Below are 17,582 nucleotides of genomic sequence, written 5' to 3'. Positions count from 1 at the left end.
TTGCTGACCGTGTCAGGTTTCCATCCACTTTACCTCAAATTCAAATTGTTAAAAATAAATAAATCAAAATCAAATTTCTTACAAAGGTTCATCAATCTCTGATCATATGATAACACAGCAAAATCTGCTTTTTTCTATAAAGAATAAGTCTACACGTGCTTCACCTCATCAAGAGTTTTTTTTTTTCTTTTTCTTTTTCTTTTTTTGAGAGAACTCATCAAGAGGGAGTTTTGTACAAAGGATCTCTAAATACTTCCGTCTCATCAAGAGAATTCTGTACTAGAGGACTACAAACGTAAGTAGAAAGCCAAACAGTTTCCCTAGAGCATTTGCACAAGAGAATTAAGTCGGACTGTATCTTTGTTACACATCCTTTCGCTGCATCAAGCTCAGCTGCATATTACAATCCTAGTTCAATCCTCCGAGATGATCTAACAGCTGCTGGCCCAGCAACCGAGTTTGTAAGCTAAAGAATGATAGATCTATTTATTCATGGATTCTGGTATGACTTTCTTTGTCAGTGTACTTCCCACGAAAAGAAGATCAGATGCAAATCACCTCCAAAGGACCAACAGATGTAAAGCAAGGTTAGCAAGTCCCATTCGGTCTCCAGTAAATAGTATGTTGCTGTTTCAAATAGACAGCCCTGAACACAAAAAAACATGAGCTCTTCCAATAATCTCTCTTTTCAGGCTCCTTTCTTCTTCTGGTCTTTCGATGGTTTGACTTCTTTTGTAAGCATTCTAGGAGCGATGGCCATGGCCATGAGCTCTTGGAAGAGCAGCTTGCAGGCATAAGGTATGTGGACCTAGATAATCACACAAAGGCAAGTTAGATAATTTCGCAAGTGCCTTGTAGAAAAGATGAGCAAGGAACAATAGCAAGAGATGATCCACGGGAAATTTTTATACAAATAGAAAATACTTCTATAGATAGAATGGGGGAAGTGGGAGTTACTTGAACAATATCTGTCTTGTTCTTGCAACCTCTGCACTCAAAGGAATTCTTCTTAAGGTTGGCAATAGCAATCAGCCCGCAGCATTCACAGACGTGAACCCTATAGGCATCACTCTGGTCAAACAGCCTTTCTTTAAGGAAGTGTGCAGCCCCATGGGCAATCATGCAATCTCGCTCCATCTCCCCAAAGCGCAGGCCTCCATCACGGGAGCGCCCTTCAGCAGGTTGCCTCGTGAGGATTTGCACTGGGCCCCGCCCTCGTGAATGGATCTTGTCATCCACCATGTGCTTCAGTCTCTGGTAGTAGGTGGGACCAAGGAAAATCATAGCTGTCAACCGACGTCCTGTGTGACCATTGTACATGGTTTCAAAGCCGCGCATCTGATATCCACATTTATGAAGAGCTTTGCTGATGTTGTCCACCTGAAGAGTTAACAGACACATTAAGAAATGCCCATCGGCAATGAGATAATGGGACTAATATTAGTTCATGAATCAAGATATGCCGTTTAGATTACACACTACGAGTTTCTTCTTCATCTTTTTTGGTTTTGTAAAGTGATTAGACATTAGAAGTTCCGAAGTTAGATTTTGTATCCTCTCAAGGTTTAGGCATCTGAGTTTGAAAGCATCATTAAGTCCACATTTAGTTTATTGTATTTTAATTATCTATGATAGATAATTAAAGATGCAAGGAAATTCCGTTGCCGGGACTCGAACCTGGGTCTCTTGGGAGAGCTGAGTATCCTACCCAACTACACTACAACAGTTTGCTTCAATGAATACCAGATCTTCATGATTTATTGTCAGGTTCAAGGTTTCTCGGTATTGAGATCTTCAGATAAGAACTCAAGATTGTGATATTTTATAAGAAACTATTGCTTTTATATGCCTCTGCTTAAGCTCCTAACATCTCATATTAAGCTGTTGAGGTGTAGACTTGACAACCAGCCATATCAGAGTAAAAGCTCCGCCTCTCCTTCCAAAATGAGCTATTAATATGCCATTCTTACAATTACATTTCGCTTTTGAGGAATTAGATCCAAGGAACCAGTTTACTTTGCTAAGCCCACATGCATGTGAAAAGCAGCCCAGCTACATGCCACAACATATGCCACATGGAAAATATGCACAAAATCTAACTTGCCCATATCAGGTAGTTGCAACCATGGAGATGACCTGTCCCAAAAAACCAGGCCTGTACAAGTTCCAAACAAATCCAGAGCTTAGAAGCTTGACAAGCTTTTCTTCAGCTGTCCATTTGTCTTGAACACTATGGCCCATCTCATGGGTGTTCCAGCCTGAATTTCTTGGGACGTCATCTACATGGTGGGCCCACCTGATGACAACTTCAATCTCGGGCAGAAATGCCAGGTTCGCAGAATGGTTGACCAGAGGACAGGGAATCTTAAAGAAGCAAGTGGTCTTAGCAAACTTCTGATTTCTGAATATGGTGTTAAGCTCTCTATTTTCAAAGGTCAGCAATACTCCATCGGGTTTCAGGGTTGAGATTCCAAGAACTAAAGGGTTATGGATCAAAAGAATACATCACTTAGGTTGTCATGTTAGTCAAAAGGCCGACTCCCTGTCCTCTGGTCAGCCATTCTGTGAACCTGGCATTTCTGAATATGGTGTTAAGCTCTCTATTTTCAAAGGTCAGCAATACTCCATCAGGTTTCAGGGTTGATATTCCAAGAACTAAAGGGTTACAGATCAAAAGAATACATCACTTGGGTTATCATGTTAGTCAAAAGGCCTCAACTTTAGTAGCACCAGCAGAAAGGTTAGAACCTCTTCCCACTACAAGCTCCTCCCTTAACCAGGTAGAAGACTGAGGCAAAGGGTGTCAACAGCAACAGTAGGCTTGGGACCAAAGGTTTCCATTTTGGGCTTTTTTTTCCCCCAGGTGTTGTTTGGATGCCGTATCAAATTAAATCTCAATTGTCAGTCTAATAAAAGTAGAAATAAACATATATCATTGATGTTCCCTTTATATTGAGAATGCAGGCTCTAAATTGCAAAACTGTTACTTTCAAGTTGAACTTGAAGCAAGTGCAACTGCAATTTGGGGGCCCTCTTCCCCATTATGAGGCCAACTACACTTGAAACGAGTGCAACAGCACATGCCCGCTCGACCAAACTGAATGATTCCAATTCATACATCTGTGCATACAAACACAGACCTTGTATTTCACAACCATGGCACATCTCCTAAAGCAGGAAAGCTTTAATAATGGGTTGAGGATGCTCACAATCTTCCAAACTTACTGGACTCGATACCTCCAGTTTTTTTTTCTTTTTTCTGTTTTTTTTTCGCCAATAGATGATAGAAAGATGCAAGGAACGTCCATCTGACCATTGGAGGGCATTCACAATCTTCTGAACTAGAAGCAGGTTAAGGATGTTCACAAGCTTTAATTCAGACAGTTTCAAAGGAATAAGAGGTTTTCTTACAGTGACATCAGTAAAAGGAGTTGCATCACCCTCTTTTCCCATGTGAGCTGCCACCTTCCCCATGATACACTCAATAAGCTGACCAATTGTCATCCGAGAAGGAATGGCGTGTGGATTCACAATGATATCTGGTGTGATGCCTTCCACGGTCCACGGCATGTCTTCTTGTGTGTAAGTCATGCCAACAGTTCCCTTCTGACCATGCCTGCTGCTAAACTTATCACCAATTTGAGGAATTCGGACAGATCTCATTCTTACTTTCACAAACCTCAACCCATCAGCATTAGTTGTCAATAGAACCTGCAAAAGAACCCAATTGGTTGAGCTACAAAGAGAACAACAACAGCCAAAATCTGATGCCAAGGCACCACCAAAGACAAAAAAATCTGATGCCAAGGCACCATTTATCTAAATGTAGAAAAAGAAAAAAAAAGGAGGTAATCTCCACAGTAGTAACTAGCCTACCTGATCCACCATCCCACTTTCACTGTGTCGTAAGCTTGTGCTATGATCACGTCGTGTGTATCGTGCAGCTTGTCCTTGAGATTCATCCTGAGCAATGGGAGTTGTCTTTCCAATAATGACATCTTCACCTGACACCCTTGTGCCCTGATGCATGAGAAAATATGCATTGACATGAGGTGAATTATATTGAGGTTGTTAAAGTCCCTTGATATACATTGATATGCCATCCCCTAACGGCTCGAGCTTTTAGAGAAAGTGGTTATTTGACATGGTATCAAAGCGAAAGGTCTCGTGTTAGAATCCCGGAAGTAACAAATATGCCTCCATGATATATTCTCCCATGGGGGGCTGTTTATGGTGTGAGTTGTGAGTGTGCCTCCACCCTCGCCCAGTATGTTCCTGTGTGGAGTTCCACCCCGCACGCGCGGGAGAGTATTAAAGTCCCTCAATATAACGTTGATATGCCATGCTCTAACAGCTCGAGCTTTTAGAGAAAGTGGTTATTTGACAGATGTCTCTAAAGTAAAGGAATAATAAGAATATGTTTATTAATATACTAACAGGAGGTGCAAGACCATCATCATCCAATTTATCGTAAGATCCATGCCGCATGCCCTGTAAAAGAAACAGGTGAATTTGACCACAATGCTCCCACAAACAAATAAAGTACCAAATTCTAACCAATGTCTGGCACTCACCATTGTATTTTCCCTGTTTGGACGCCCGAAATCTTCTTTGATAAGTGTTCCCATCTTCTTCTCCTCATCTCTAGAGAAGGAACGTCAAGATCAATATAATAATGAGCATAAAAGTAACAAATAAGTCTACTTAAAAGCAGGAATTGATAAACAATGACATATAAAATAAAAACCACATCTACCTGTATGAACGGAAGAATAATGACCGGAAGAAACCACGATCAATTGACGATTGGTTCATTATAACAGAATCTTCTTGGTTATATCCAGAATAGCAAGCAATTGCAACAATTGCATTCTTTAACAAAACCATCAGCAGAGGAAATGGTCAATCAAAGCTAGTGGCCAAATGAAGGAGAAAAAGGGCAGTAAAAAATGCGGGGAAAAAAGGAAGTAAGCCTAAACAAATTCAAAGTTCTTACAATGCCAGCTGGAAGCTGCCTAAAGTGCAAGTGTTCCATTGCACGAGTAGTAACAAGTGGCTTCTGTGGATAGTAGAGAACGTAGGCCAGTGTATCCTGAAATAGAGAGAATCAATATAGGTTGGACGAAGAAGAAAAGGAATTTAATGAAAATGAAAACCTTCCATGATATAATGTATAAAAAGACATGAAATACGCACCATTCGTAACTGGTAGTTGGTAACATAAATTCCCATTGCTTGCTTGCCCATTGCAGACTGGTATGTATTACGAGGTGACTGCATTGTTTTGCCAAATAGAATTGAGGCAGTGACTGGAAAAGACAGACACAGACACAGACACAGACACAGACACGGAGACACAGACACGGACACAGACAGACAGACACACACACACGCGCGCCCAATATCAATGATGGTATGAATACAACAGATTTATGTCACATGATAACTAACCTGGTTGTGGTCAGGAAAGGGAATAATAGAAGCACACACGCCCAATATCAATGATGGATGGATTTCACAATGGGTGTAGGTCTCGGAATATGCTTCGTCTGGATTATGCCTTGCACTTACAAGATCCTGTGATGCATATAAACGAATTAGATATTATGGATGCACCAACTCATGCTTGGAACCACAGCCCCAAGCAGCATTGTATGAAATGTTCTTCATATATTTTGTGTATGCATGTACAAATCCCAAAAGAATGCATTCTGAAGCCTACATGAATTGGTTTGTCTCATTTATCAGTGGAGGAGCCAGGCATTCACCATACAAACAACAGCTTTGGATACAGAAATAATCAGGTCCTAGCCTGTTCTGATATGTAAAGGTGGGGACCATGCCCCTGAATTAATAATTTTCTACATACTCACAGAAATGGTCATGGAAATCATTGTAGTCTCTTCTTCTTCAGTATCTACATACTCTATGAATCCTTTTGCAACAAGATCATGCCAGCCTTCTTCTTGGGTTTCCTGGGGTGAGGGAGAAAGAAAGAGCAAAATTGAATAATTTCACAGTGCAATTGAACACTATCAACATGTGATCCAGAAATAGTTCAAACCCTTTGCTGCAGAGATCGAATATGCATCTTCTTTATCAGCAGCCTTTGTTTTTCCACAATAAACAACGGACGGCTGCAGCGACCATAGTCAGTATAAAGTCGTAGTTCTTTCAGGCGGATATCTCGAATAACCCCCACTTCAGTATTGACATCAACCTGTAAAAGGAGTAACAAAACTCAGTTCTCCAACTGACCACAAAGCAGTGTGTTATTTACCAATACTTTGAATAGCAACCATGCTAATTCATCATGAGGCAGTTTGCCTAACACAACATTAAAAACCAAACGAATGGTTGGAGAAGAGTGAACCCTTGGACATCTTCAACAGCTCAAGAATACTTTCCAGATAGCATGTCATTAGTGTTGTAATTAGTGTTTTAAATATCGACGATATCGGCCGATATATCCCGCGATATTTCTTGTATCCCAGATGTGCGATATGAAACACACAAATAGTGGAATATATCCCAAATGTTCAATCCGGTGAACATTTTTTATTTTCGATCCTTTTTTCTGTAAATCAGTGTCAAATTGTTACAAATCCATGTTTTTTCATGTTTTGCATGAAAAATCATGGTTGGGAGCTTTGATTTTGAGATTTGGAGAAGGATCAAGTTGTTGAAAATTGGAAAAAATTAAAATTTTCCCAATTTCTCGCAAATCGGTTACAATCTTTGTGTCCAAACATAAAATCAAACACGTAACCTAATTTAGTAATTCTTCTTTTGCTTTTGAATGTATGCTTGTGTTTCCACACGTCTTCTTACATTTAGAAATTATATGAATAAACTTTGAATATACTTGCATCAATTCAATTAGACAACGCCATAGATTAGGACCTCATATAAAGAAAACCTATTATGCGCACTTGATTTTTGTACTGTTTTAATTTGTAATTGCGTATTGATGTCTTTTTTAACAATCAGTGAAATTTCATTGAAAAAATCGACCAATTTCCAATGTTTCCCCGTGTTTCCAACAATAGCGACACATTACACGTAACACGATACAACCAATATATCCCATGCGATAACCGATACGTATCCATATCCCAAGGGTGTGATACGTAATGCGATACCGATATTTCGAACACTAGCTGTAATCATGTACATCTCTCAACTCTTTTTACCCACTTATTGGTTAATAAAAAAATTCAAACTACACGTATGCACATTTCTTGTTGTAACTCTAACTTTGTATGCTGTGGTCAAAGTTTTAGTCTCAAAATGGAACCTTAATCCTTTCCGCACTGAACCATTTGTCGTGTGCTGAAAAAAAAAATTTACTGACCCATTCTTAACTGAACAACCAGTTGGCCTACAAATGGATGATTGAAAGGAATATCAGCAACGGTCTACATCAAACCAGAAATAGGTAGGCATCAGAAAGTTAGGTTTGTCTAATTTGTTATATTTGGTTCCTTGCCCATCTAGTGCAGGACCTATCATCAATGTATGGTTCAGATCACCTAATCATTATTCCACATCCCATACACGAAAGCACAGGTAACTAGCAATGTGCATGGTGCCCAAGATAAAAAAGCTCAACCAAATGTTGTGCCTTGTGCAATTGAATAGTTAAATATGGTGAGAAAAAGTAAACTCATCTAAGAATAAATAACATATTAACAAAAATTTTACAAGCACGTTTAGATGTAGCAGGTTCACAGCCTGCATATGCCAGATCATCATTAACCCCTGACCCCAATCCTGGGATGAAATCTCAGGAGCATATGCCAATAAACAGCATTTCAAGAAAATATGCTTTGAGTAGAAATAATATCGGAACTGGGAAGGTGTGAGATGACGATGCTTGGCAGGGGAACAGGTCAACCAATATAAATATTACATGTTCAACTTATACAGAAAGGAATGCAGCTTTCGAACAAAATAACACACCCAAATCGCAGGAATCAATCAATCATCACAAAATAACAAAATGAGCTTAATTGTCAACTGGAGAGCATAACAAAATAGGATAGCTTTTGCTATCTCATTCCAGGGCCAGTTTGTGAAGGCAATGATTTTCGCCTTGAGAGGACTTCGCCTCCTTGCCTAAAAGCTCTCAGGTTCAGCAACAGCCAAACAGGATTCTTTGAATGTGATTGTTGAGCCCAGAGAGGCGACGATCACTGTGGAAGCTGTTTATGAGATTCACCATATTGCCTCAAGGATAAATAAATAGTCATGTAGGTGGTGAATGGGACATAGTCACACTTCCATGTCTACTGGTAATTAGTTAGTTTCCTTTGGTTTGATGTAATTTTGCCTTTTTAAGCTCCCAATAATAAAATTATTATTTCTAATAAAGACAAAAGGAGACCTTTGAGTCTTTAACATGGTAGGTTAAGCAAACAAGAAACCATATCACGCCCTGATGTGGATAGACTCATTATCGTAGAAAAGATTTGATTTCTGAAATTTCTGAACACAGACCTGCCGCCTAAGCTGTCTCAAAGTCTTCACCAAAAGCTCAGGATTACGATGAATGCCAACCCAGCAACCATTGACAAAAATTTTGGTTGCATGAGGAATAACGGCAGGAGATATTTCCTACAAAAAACAAAAAGAAACATACGAGAATTGAAGTGTAAGAAAGAAATACATACAGTTCGACGCATACTTGGGCTGACTTCAGAAGAAATACCTCAAAGTTCTCAGTGCTCCACTCTTCTAAAAATTCCAAAATAGGATTTGCCGCTGATCCCACTGTTATGTACACCATCAATGCTAGATTCTTCACCAGACCACAGGCCTATAACAACATTCAGAAAGGATCCATAAATGCCAAATTTCACAATAATAACTCCTGCTTACCTATTTTATAGAAAGTAGAGACCCAACAGTACTACAGCTAGTCATCTAGCAAGAAAGGAAAAAGGATCACATGGGATAATTACCTGTCCTTCTGGAGTTTCTGCGGGACACATCATTCCCCAGTGGGAGTTGTGCAACTGCCGGGGTTTTGCCAATTTTCCTGGTTACATAAAGAGGAGGGGCTGTTATCATTTGAGTTGCAACACCATCAAAACAAATATTAGAAAGTACCAAGAAGCTTTTTACCTTCACGCCCTATGGGAGAGTTTAACCTTCGCAAGTGAGACAAAGTAGATGCGAACGTCAAGCGATTCAACACCTGCACGATGTAAGGTGCAACTTATCATGTGCTTATGTTTGGAGTAATTCATATGTAAATAACTAATAAACATTAAAAAATTAAAAATAAAAAAAAATAAAAAAAAAACAAATGGCAAACTGAAAGAGAGAATGGCATGGAGTAATGAGCAAATAATAGACCTGTGAAACTCCAGCTCTTGTACCAGCTGCATTTGCTTGTCCCCAATTTCCAGTGGCAAGGGAGTACTTAAGGCCACTAGTTATCGTCTTAGCTTTGATTGCAAATTGCAAGTTAACATCTTTTCCATTATCAACACACTGTTCATGGACAGAAATGAATGACCTATGAGAACCACACTACACAAAAGTAACAACATGAAACCAAGTTATGGAAAAGAAATGGAACCTTCTGGACATATCCTCTCACATCCCTGGTCAACTTTCTGAAAAGCTGCATTCAGATAAGGAACAATCATTGTTGTGATCAAATATGAATCATCAAAACTTCATACTGATTCCTCCAAGCCTGACGATAACAAACCATTCTGAACAAGCCTCCAAGCAAAGGACCAGCAAGATCCAGCCTTTTATTGCCATAATGATCTCTGTCATCCTCTGGCCTTCGGCCAAGTGCACATAGCAGAAGTCGATGAATGATATATCTAGCAGAGAGTGCAGCATGATGTCAAATGTACATCAGCAACTACAATAATGTAAACACCAGAGAGAGCAGAACTTACCCAAAATAGTAAGCCTTCTTTGTTTCACAAAAATCCCCAACACCAACATGAGGCAGCATTTCCTTTTGAAGAATTTCTCTGGCATACCTGCAAAGGAAACAATAACAAGTGATTCCTGTGATGGTGCTGGAAGACATACAAATAAGCACACAGTAAAAATGAAGCAGCCAAAGCAAAACTACTAACGATGAAATAGTCTATTTGAAGTTTTGAGCAAGTATTTGATATCTATGCTACCAAAAAAGGAGCAATGTAATACTTGATTCTCTTTTCCTTTGTCACACCAACAGTTTGTCCTCGCTTCCCAATGTAGTCCAGCGCAACCTAAAGATAGAAGTGCAGATGTAAGGCCCATGTTAGTTGAGATACTTTGCCATCACCAAGAAAGTTAATAACAACGATGAGTAAATCCTAACACAATGCATTGCAAAATTATCTAAACTTGTACTGGGCAATCTCAGGGTTGTATACATCTCTGTTTTCTTTTATATATATAAATAATCATCATCTCTACAATCTATAATGCGGTGAGCCTTGGACATTTTTTCCCTCACAATTTCTGCTTGGATGCATCCGGAGCTTCGATTATTAGGGGATAGGAAAGGAATTTAATCTTTAACTTAGGGCAAAATTGTCATTTACAAAATATAGTCATTTGGCAAGTAGGACTATCAACAGGCCGGGCCTGGGTTGGCTTCAACCTGGATTATGAACTCTTTGGGCCAGGCCTGTTGAGCCAGGCCTATTCTAAAATTTATTTTTTTCTGCCCAACTGGCAAGGGACAGTCCCGATTTTTCCCACCCAAAACAATGGTTGCAGCCGCTTCCCCTTCTTTGCAAGTTCACCTTGGAAACAAAAATCATGACTGTCTCGAACTCAAGCAGGCTGCTAGTTATGAAAAAGTTGGGATCGGATGCCTACCAATGGTTTCGTGTAGGGCCAACCATGGTGTTTATATGCCATCCAATCCATTCATTGGATGGGCCTCATCAGGATGAAATAATTGTCCAAAGAAATCAAAATATTCCAAAAGTCAGGTGGACCATACCACGTGAATTTAAAGGGTTTTAGGTATAATTTTATGCGATGACCTGCATGAATATTGAATTGGCCTGATTTTGGGAATAAAGGACAAATAAGGGTGATGTACATAATGGAAGGGTGGATTTCATGCACATTAAGCACCGTGTTAGAGAAAGTGACCCTGGTAACTAGGCCGCCGCAAGCATTTTCCACGGTGTGTGTGTGTGTGTGTGTGTGTGTGGACTATAGAGACAATCTTACGTGCACCAAAAAGACATTTTCTCCTAGGATCTAGTTCTCATGAGAACCCTGTGAGAGCAGGGTGTTCAAAATCGGTTACATAACGACCGTTATGTAATGGTAACGTTCATAACCATTACGCATTACGGGGTCGAAATGGCTGTTACAGAAACAACAAGCCGTAAAGGCCACATAACAGTCCTGTAAGAGTTTTTACAAAAAAAAAAAAAAAAGGACGTGGCCCATATCATAACGGTAATGGTGGTGGCCGTTATAGCTACCGTTACCATTTTGGAACACCTTGCCTGTGAACACTTATCCCATGATATTTGTGCATGACATCCAATCCATCCACTAGGGCCTGTTTGGACCACAGGATTAAATGGTAAGGAATTGCATAAGATGGAATTAACACCATTATTGCACAATGATTACATATCTAGAAATACCATGGTGTTTTGACCATCCAATCCCAAGTTTGGGATCAAATTCTTCCCCTCGGAAGTACACTGTATGAAGTGAAGCCTGTGTTTGGTGGACCATGGAATTGTAATCCACAGACCGCATTTCACAACTATGCAGATCGCCTGTACACATATGCAACTTGAATATCATGTGTGAAGGGCACGTATAGATGAACGGCATGGATAAAACAAATGTATCAACGTGGGGCCTATATATGTAGTGGATTTTGAAATCCACAAGTAACTATTGTTGGCTCTGGATGAGATGATACTGGGATTAATCCAATCCTTTCTGTTGTTTCCAAACATTTGATGGAATTTGCATGAGAGCAAAATGCAATTCCATACTACCTAATCCGACCCAATACCACGCACCAAACAGGCCCTAGACGCATCACTTCATGAAACCCCTAGGGCCCAGAAATCAGGTGAGACACAGGAAAGCATGAGGTGATGCCAGCCTTGATTTTCAAGGGGCCCACCTGAGTTGCAAAACAGCATGATTTTTTTTACTGACCTTTCATCCAAGCCAGATGAAAGGTCTGTATGGCTTGGATTGCATATACATGTAAGCACATTTGGGGGGGGGGGGGTGTAAAAAGTCACTCTTTCGAAAAAATTTAACAATACGAACCCTAAAACTAAGTTGGCTGCCAAAAAAAAAAAACTCCAATTCTTGCAATTTTGCAAATTCCACAGAAAATCTAATTACAATACAGTAATAAGTTGATAATTCAGTCTTGTAGAAGATATTCCTCTCAACTGTTAATGTGTCTTAAATTTGACAAGCATACATATTCCAATGTGTCAATGGCAAAGAGAGGCCAGAACGTTCCACCTCTACCTACCTTTTCTTCCTTATTTAGTTATTTGAGTGCCTCTGTCCTATAGTATACATGTAGGAACTCCAAAATCAAGAAACATAACCAGAAATGACAACCCAATTTTCTTCAGCAGTTCTTAAAAAAATAATAATAATAAATACAAAACATAATACCTGTTGGTTTTGAATAACAAATGCTTCTTCCAAGGATGGCCGCAGTAATTCCATCATCTGAGTGTCAGAAAAGTCATAGCATATATGCTCTAATATATCCTTGTCAGCAACAAACCCTAATGCTCGAAACACAATAATTATTGGGATTTCTGTCCGAATATAAGGAAGAGTAGCCCGAATATACTGCCCTGAAGAGCCCTGCAGACCACAAGGAATGCCAAACTTTAGCACTGGCATGGTTAGGCACAAGACGGAATCAGTCACAGTATCTATACTGTATAGAGAAGGGACGGCTCTACATATTAAGAAAACTAACCCCTTTCGCGCTAGCCCGAGAAAGCATGCGAACAAACATGCTGCTGGGCGGCCTGTTCTGGGAGTCTGCCATGGACCGGACCTCAGCAACATAGGCATATTTGTTAGGCTGCCTTTTCTTAAACACGTAGACATGATTGGTGCTCATCTTTTCTTGGGCAATAAGAACCTTCTCACTCCCATTGATAATAAAGTATCCGCCTTGGTCATATGGACATTCCCCAAGTTCTGTTAGATCTTTTTCTGAGTTCTGGTACAACGTACAATAACTAGACCGCAGCATTATAGGAACCTGAAACATAATACCAGTATAATAAAGGAAACAATAAGCATATAGCCAACCAAGATTCATGCTCTGGGTTGAATCCTTAGTTCATAGCACAAATTTTACCTTCCCAATGAAAACTTTGGTGAAATCCTGTGTCTCTGTGACTTCTTCACAGTCATGCCCTTTCTTTATGACACGTTTTGTGACATCCACATACAATGGTGCAGAGTAAGTCAGGTTCCTCAGCCTTGCAGCCTTCGGGAACAAAGTTGCAGTTTCTCCATCTGACTCCGTCATCATAGGTTTGCTCAGGTATATTTGGCCAAAGCTGATCTTGTAGATTGTCTGCATCGAATCAAATACATTTACATAGATATTAACAATGTTAGCAGCAAAAGAGGACCTCCAAAACCTTAAGAGCTGATGAAGGTGTTCAGATCTAGTAACCATAAGAAAACATTGTACACAACAAACCCATAAAAAGAAAATGTTCAAAAATGACAGAACAGAGGATCTTGCATCCTAGATTTGGGATGGAAGAGAACACTGATCGGATTCAGATTGAAATGAAATGATACATTTGTGACAATGTCCAGTATACCAGCATCAACAAAGACAAGCCAATTGTGTACACAGAAAACAGGTACTCGAGGGTGTAGACAGACAAAGATTTCTCAATTAGTACCATTTGGCATTTGCTCCATCTGGAACAGAATCCCGAAAGTGCACAGGATTCCCAACGCAATATGGATTCAGTAGACTGAAATACAATCTGGGATAGCAGCAGTTCAAGCTTTGGATTGAAGACAAAACATAAATTTTAAGGGAAAAAAGTATTCAAGCACTTGATCTGATCAGATTCAGATTGAAATGAAATGATACATTTGTGGCAGCTGTCCACTTCAAGTTACACCAGCATCAACAAAGGCAGGCAAATTGTGCACACAGAAAACATGTACTTACACGTGTAAATGGACAGCGTCTAACACTTGCGCCTCATGGCATATAGAATTTTTTTCATAGAAGCGCTCAATTGGTTTGAAAGTGAATAGCTGTGATGTCAAGCACCAACATTACAACTGACATCTGACAATAGCCTAACCAGGGGAAAAAAATGAAATTCAACAAGTGAACCCAGCCTGACAACTGAAACTCCCCACCAAATGGAATTCTCAGGAAAAAAAAAAGTCTTTTTGACAAGCTTAATGCATGCTAATAGGATTTATCAATCGAGAAGCGATCTGTATCCAAATCAATGAAGGCCGAGGCTCATCTTTCCTCAATCAATGAAAAGATTTGTCAATTAGTACTGTCTGCTCCATCAGGAACGGAATCAGCACAGGATTCCCAATGCAATACAGATTCAGTGGACTGAAATAAAATCTGGGATAGCAGCAGTTCAAACACTAGATTGAAGAGAAAACACAAATTTTAGGGGTCATTTAGCAGCATGGAATCGGAAGGATTTTGGGGGATTTGCTGATTTTTGGGCATTTGGTAGCTAGGAATCAGAGGGATTTGGATTTAAGAGGAATCCAAATCCTCCAAAAGAGCTCTTTTTGAAGTCCCACCTCAAAGCTCTGATTTGAAATCCACACCATTCCACAGGAATTCAAATCCATGCTGCCAAACAGGCTCTTCAAGGAAAACAAAAGAAAAAGAGGCGGAGCTGTAACGACCGAACCTCAACAAAATCCGACTGGCGGCCAGGGTTGTGCTGGGATTCGGGACGGATCTCGATATCGGCGGACTCATCAACAATCTCCTGCATCGTGTTCTGTATGAATTCGTCAAAGGAGTCGAGCTGCTGGCGAACGAGGCCTTTATCTTCAAAGTAGGCGCTGATGACAGCCCACGCATCTTCCTGCGTGATCTCCTCCATCTCATCGACCATCGGATCGTCGTCATCCCCTCCTCCGTACATTTCTTCGTATTATGGATCGATAAATCGATAAAGAAGAAACCCTAGCTGTTTGATCCTGTGAGAGAAATAGAAACCCTACTTTCGTGTTTGCGTTCTTGTGTCCTCTGTAAAGGTGCGTGTGTTAGGATAAACCTCCGAGCCTGTTTGGATGCCTGTAAGTTGGGTAAGTGGGAAGTGACTTACAGGTGGTGTTTGGGGGAGAAAAATCACCTGTAAGTCACTTACAGGCAAATCTACCAAAAAACTGCAGGGGGATGGGGGAAGAGGGAGAAACGCACCAACCCACCAACCACCATTACAGCCATGAAGCTCCAGACAATGAAGAAGAAGCACTAGCCATTGAAGGAACTCCAGCAAGCCTTGCAGCAGTGCAGCCAATCCACACGCTACAACACTATTACCGCATCAGAGCTTCATTTACCAAACCAACAACCACCATTGATAAGCTTCTATAAAAAGGAGATTGAAGGTTTCGTCCCTCTCTGCAATCTCTCTCTCTCCCTCCCTGCAATCTCTCTGCAAATTACCGCCTTCCGTCTCGTCTCCTCCTAAAACGGTAGGGTTTCATCGTAATGTACCCTTGTTTTTCTCTTTTCAAAACGGGAGTCGTTTAGGACGTTACTCTATAAGGTAAGCTCACCTACGCACCTGCGCACGTGCTCACTTTTTCACACGTGTCATGGTACTCTAATCCGAACCGTCCATGTGATGCAGAATCTCATGAAGCTATCAGGGCTTAATTTTCCCCCTGACTTAAAACTCTACTGGGTCATAACAGAGAGAAATACAAATCAAGGGAGGAAACTGTTTTCTTTTTTCATGGCCCACTAATGTTTTTGATCAAAGTAAAAGTTGGGTCATGGAGGTTTCATGGGTTTCTGCATCATGTGGACCGTTCAGATTTTGGACTCAAATCACATACGATGAGTTCTCAAAAAGTTCTTAAGAGAGCTGTTGCCAACTGGTTTGAAGATGAGTATTTCGCGGGAAGGGATTGCGTACCAAGTAATGAGTAAACTCTGGGATCCAACATGATATATGTATTTGATCCCACTGTCCATCCATTTTAATAGTTAATTTCAAGGCCTGATCCCAAAAATTAACTATATCCAAAGATCAAGTGGACCACACCGCAGGAAATAGTGTGAATTGAGTGTATACCGTTGAAAATTTCTAAGGGGCCACGGAAGTTATGGACCAAGCTTATATTTTTGTATGAACACGGTGGATGACAAATAAAGATCACTATGAGCACTGTAAAGGTTTCAACTATCAAAATTAGTATTTCTACTATTTCTTGTGGTATGGTCTACTAAAGCTCTGGATACGCTTAAATTTATGACTCAACATATACATTTCCATGAAAAAATGGATGCGCGGATTGGATAAACCATAAACATTTACGGTGGGTGCACTAAATTTAGTTAGTATAATAAAAGCATATCAGCAACTTATTACCTAGTCAGAGTGGGTGTTACCCCTGCCGTGGGCCCGCCTTAATGATGTGTGATATATTCAATCCACCCATCGGTTTAGCTAGCGGGGAATTTCAGGACGTGGTCCCAAAAATTAAGTTGTTCCAAATCTGATGAGGACCAATGGATGAATATGTTTCCTCCAAAACTAAAACAGTAGGAAGACTGTGGGACAAGTTTGAAAATATGACAATCATTTATACTGACATGATATATTGGGCTTACACATTTCTTACGAAAATACTGCATTTTGCATCTACATTCCTTAATCATGTAAGTTCTATTCAAATAAATAAATGGTTAGAAGGGATGAATTTCCAAGTAAAAAGTTTTAAATGTAATTTATACAGTTATTAGATTTTCTATTAATGTTTTTAAGTCTCTTTCCAATGCTTAAATTAAATTATTACTCTATATTATAGATATTCTGAACTCATAAGCACACTTTTATTACCCACTTGACGATTGGTTTAGCTTAAGAATTATCTCAAATATTCATCTTAATGAGCTTAACAAAATAACATAATTGATCCCATGTCTTTTTTATATAATTATAACATTTTATAACAATTCTCTAATTTAAGCTTTGCTCAGTGTGAATATACAGCTTTATATCTGTAAGTAACTTACAGGTTATCCAAACAGAAAAAACTTACTTGTGAGTGACTTATAACTTACATCAAAACAGATTATTTGTAAGTAACTTTCATCTATAAGTAACTTACAACTTAAAAGAACTTACAGGCACCCATACAAGCCTTGATGAGGGTGGAGAGGCGAGAGAGATGAATTTCGTGTGTTTCTGGCCTGATAGATAGCAAAAGTGAATGTGGCGATGGGAGGGGGGTTTATACAGTCGAGGGTGAAGGCAATTGGGACAGGCAGCTGCGATGAAAACCCGCATGACTGCTCCATGCGAGGGCTGGTCTCTACGTCAGATGGCAACCCTGTTAGA

General features: G+C 39.9%; 1 protein-coding gene across 4 annotated transcripts; it reads right to left on the bottom strand.

The window, feature by feature from the left end:
* Nucleotides 1-28: 28 nt before the first annotated feature.
* Nucleotides 29-15,732, bottom strand: LOC131217267 (DNA-directed RNA polymerase II subunit RPB2). 4 transcript variants are annotated; one of them, XM_058212152.1, is made up of 26 exons: nucleotides 15,431-15,732; nucleotides 14,913-15,207; nucleotides 13,352-13,573; nucleotides 12,962-13,252; nucleotides 12,646-12,843; nucleotides 10,180-10,244; nucleotides 9,921-10,007; nucleotides 9,722-9,842; nucleotides 9,587-9,631; nucleotides 9,361-9,498; nucleotides 9,127-9,199; nucleotides 8,964-9,040; nucleotides 8,711-8,818; nucleotides 8,500-8,616; nucleotides 6,065-6,220; nucleotides 5,874-5,975; nucleotides 5,452-5,577; nucleotides 5,197-5,274; nucleotides 4,997-5,092; nucleotides 4,757-4,872; nucleotides 4,575-4,644; nucleotides 4,438-4,491; nucleotides 3,877-4,020; nucleotides 3,412-3,711; nucleotides 958-1,380; nucleotides 29-808 (listed from the first exon to the last, which is right to left on the bottom strand). In XM_058212152.1, the coding sequence occupies exons 2-26, from the start codon at nucleotides 15,150-15,152 to the stop codon at nucleotides 689-691; spliced, it is 3,567 nt and encodes a 1,188-aa protein (XP_058068135.1). In that variant the 5' UTR covers nucleotides 15,153-15,207; nucleotides 15,431-15,732; the 3' UTR covers nucleotides 29-688. The 4 variants fall into 4 exon arrangements, with proteins under 4 accessions (XP_058068135.1, XP_058068134.1, XP_058068136.1 ...); XM_058212151.1 differs by having other exon boundaries at nucleotides 14,913-15,732; XM_058212153.1 differs by lacking the exon at nucleotides 14,913-15,207.
* Between the last annotated feature and the right edge of the window lie 1,850 nt (nucleotides 15,733-17,582).

Source organism: Magnolia sinica, chromosome 10 (genome assembly GCF_029962835.1).
Source record: "Magnolia sinica isolate HGM2019 chromosome 10, MsV1, whole genome shotgun sequence".
Lineage (NCBI taxonomy): Eukaryota > Viridiplantae > Streptophyta > Magnoliopsida > Magnoliales > Magnoliaceae > Magnolia > Magnolia sinica.
The sequence above is the reverse complement of the archived record's forward strand: the minus strand, read 5'-3'. Positions and strand labels throughout refer to the sequence as shown.

Bases quoted from the DNA above. Each gene is read 5' to 3' on its own strand.
- LOC131217267 (XM_058212151.1), bottom strand. From the start codon at position 15,152: ATGTACGGAGGAGGGGATGACGACGATCCGATGGTCGATGAGATGGAG. The intron at 8,819-8,963 runs GTAATTATCCCA...ATGTTGTTATAG, and splicing joins CAGAAACTCCAGAAGGACAG to GCCTGTGGTCTGGTGAAGAA. The intron at 5,976-6,064 runs GTTTGAACTATT...CCCTCACCCCAG, and splicing joins TTCGATCTCTGCAGCAAAGG to GAAACCCAAGAAGAAGGCTG.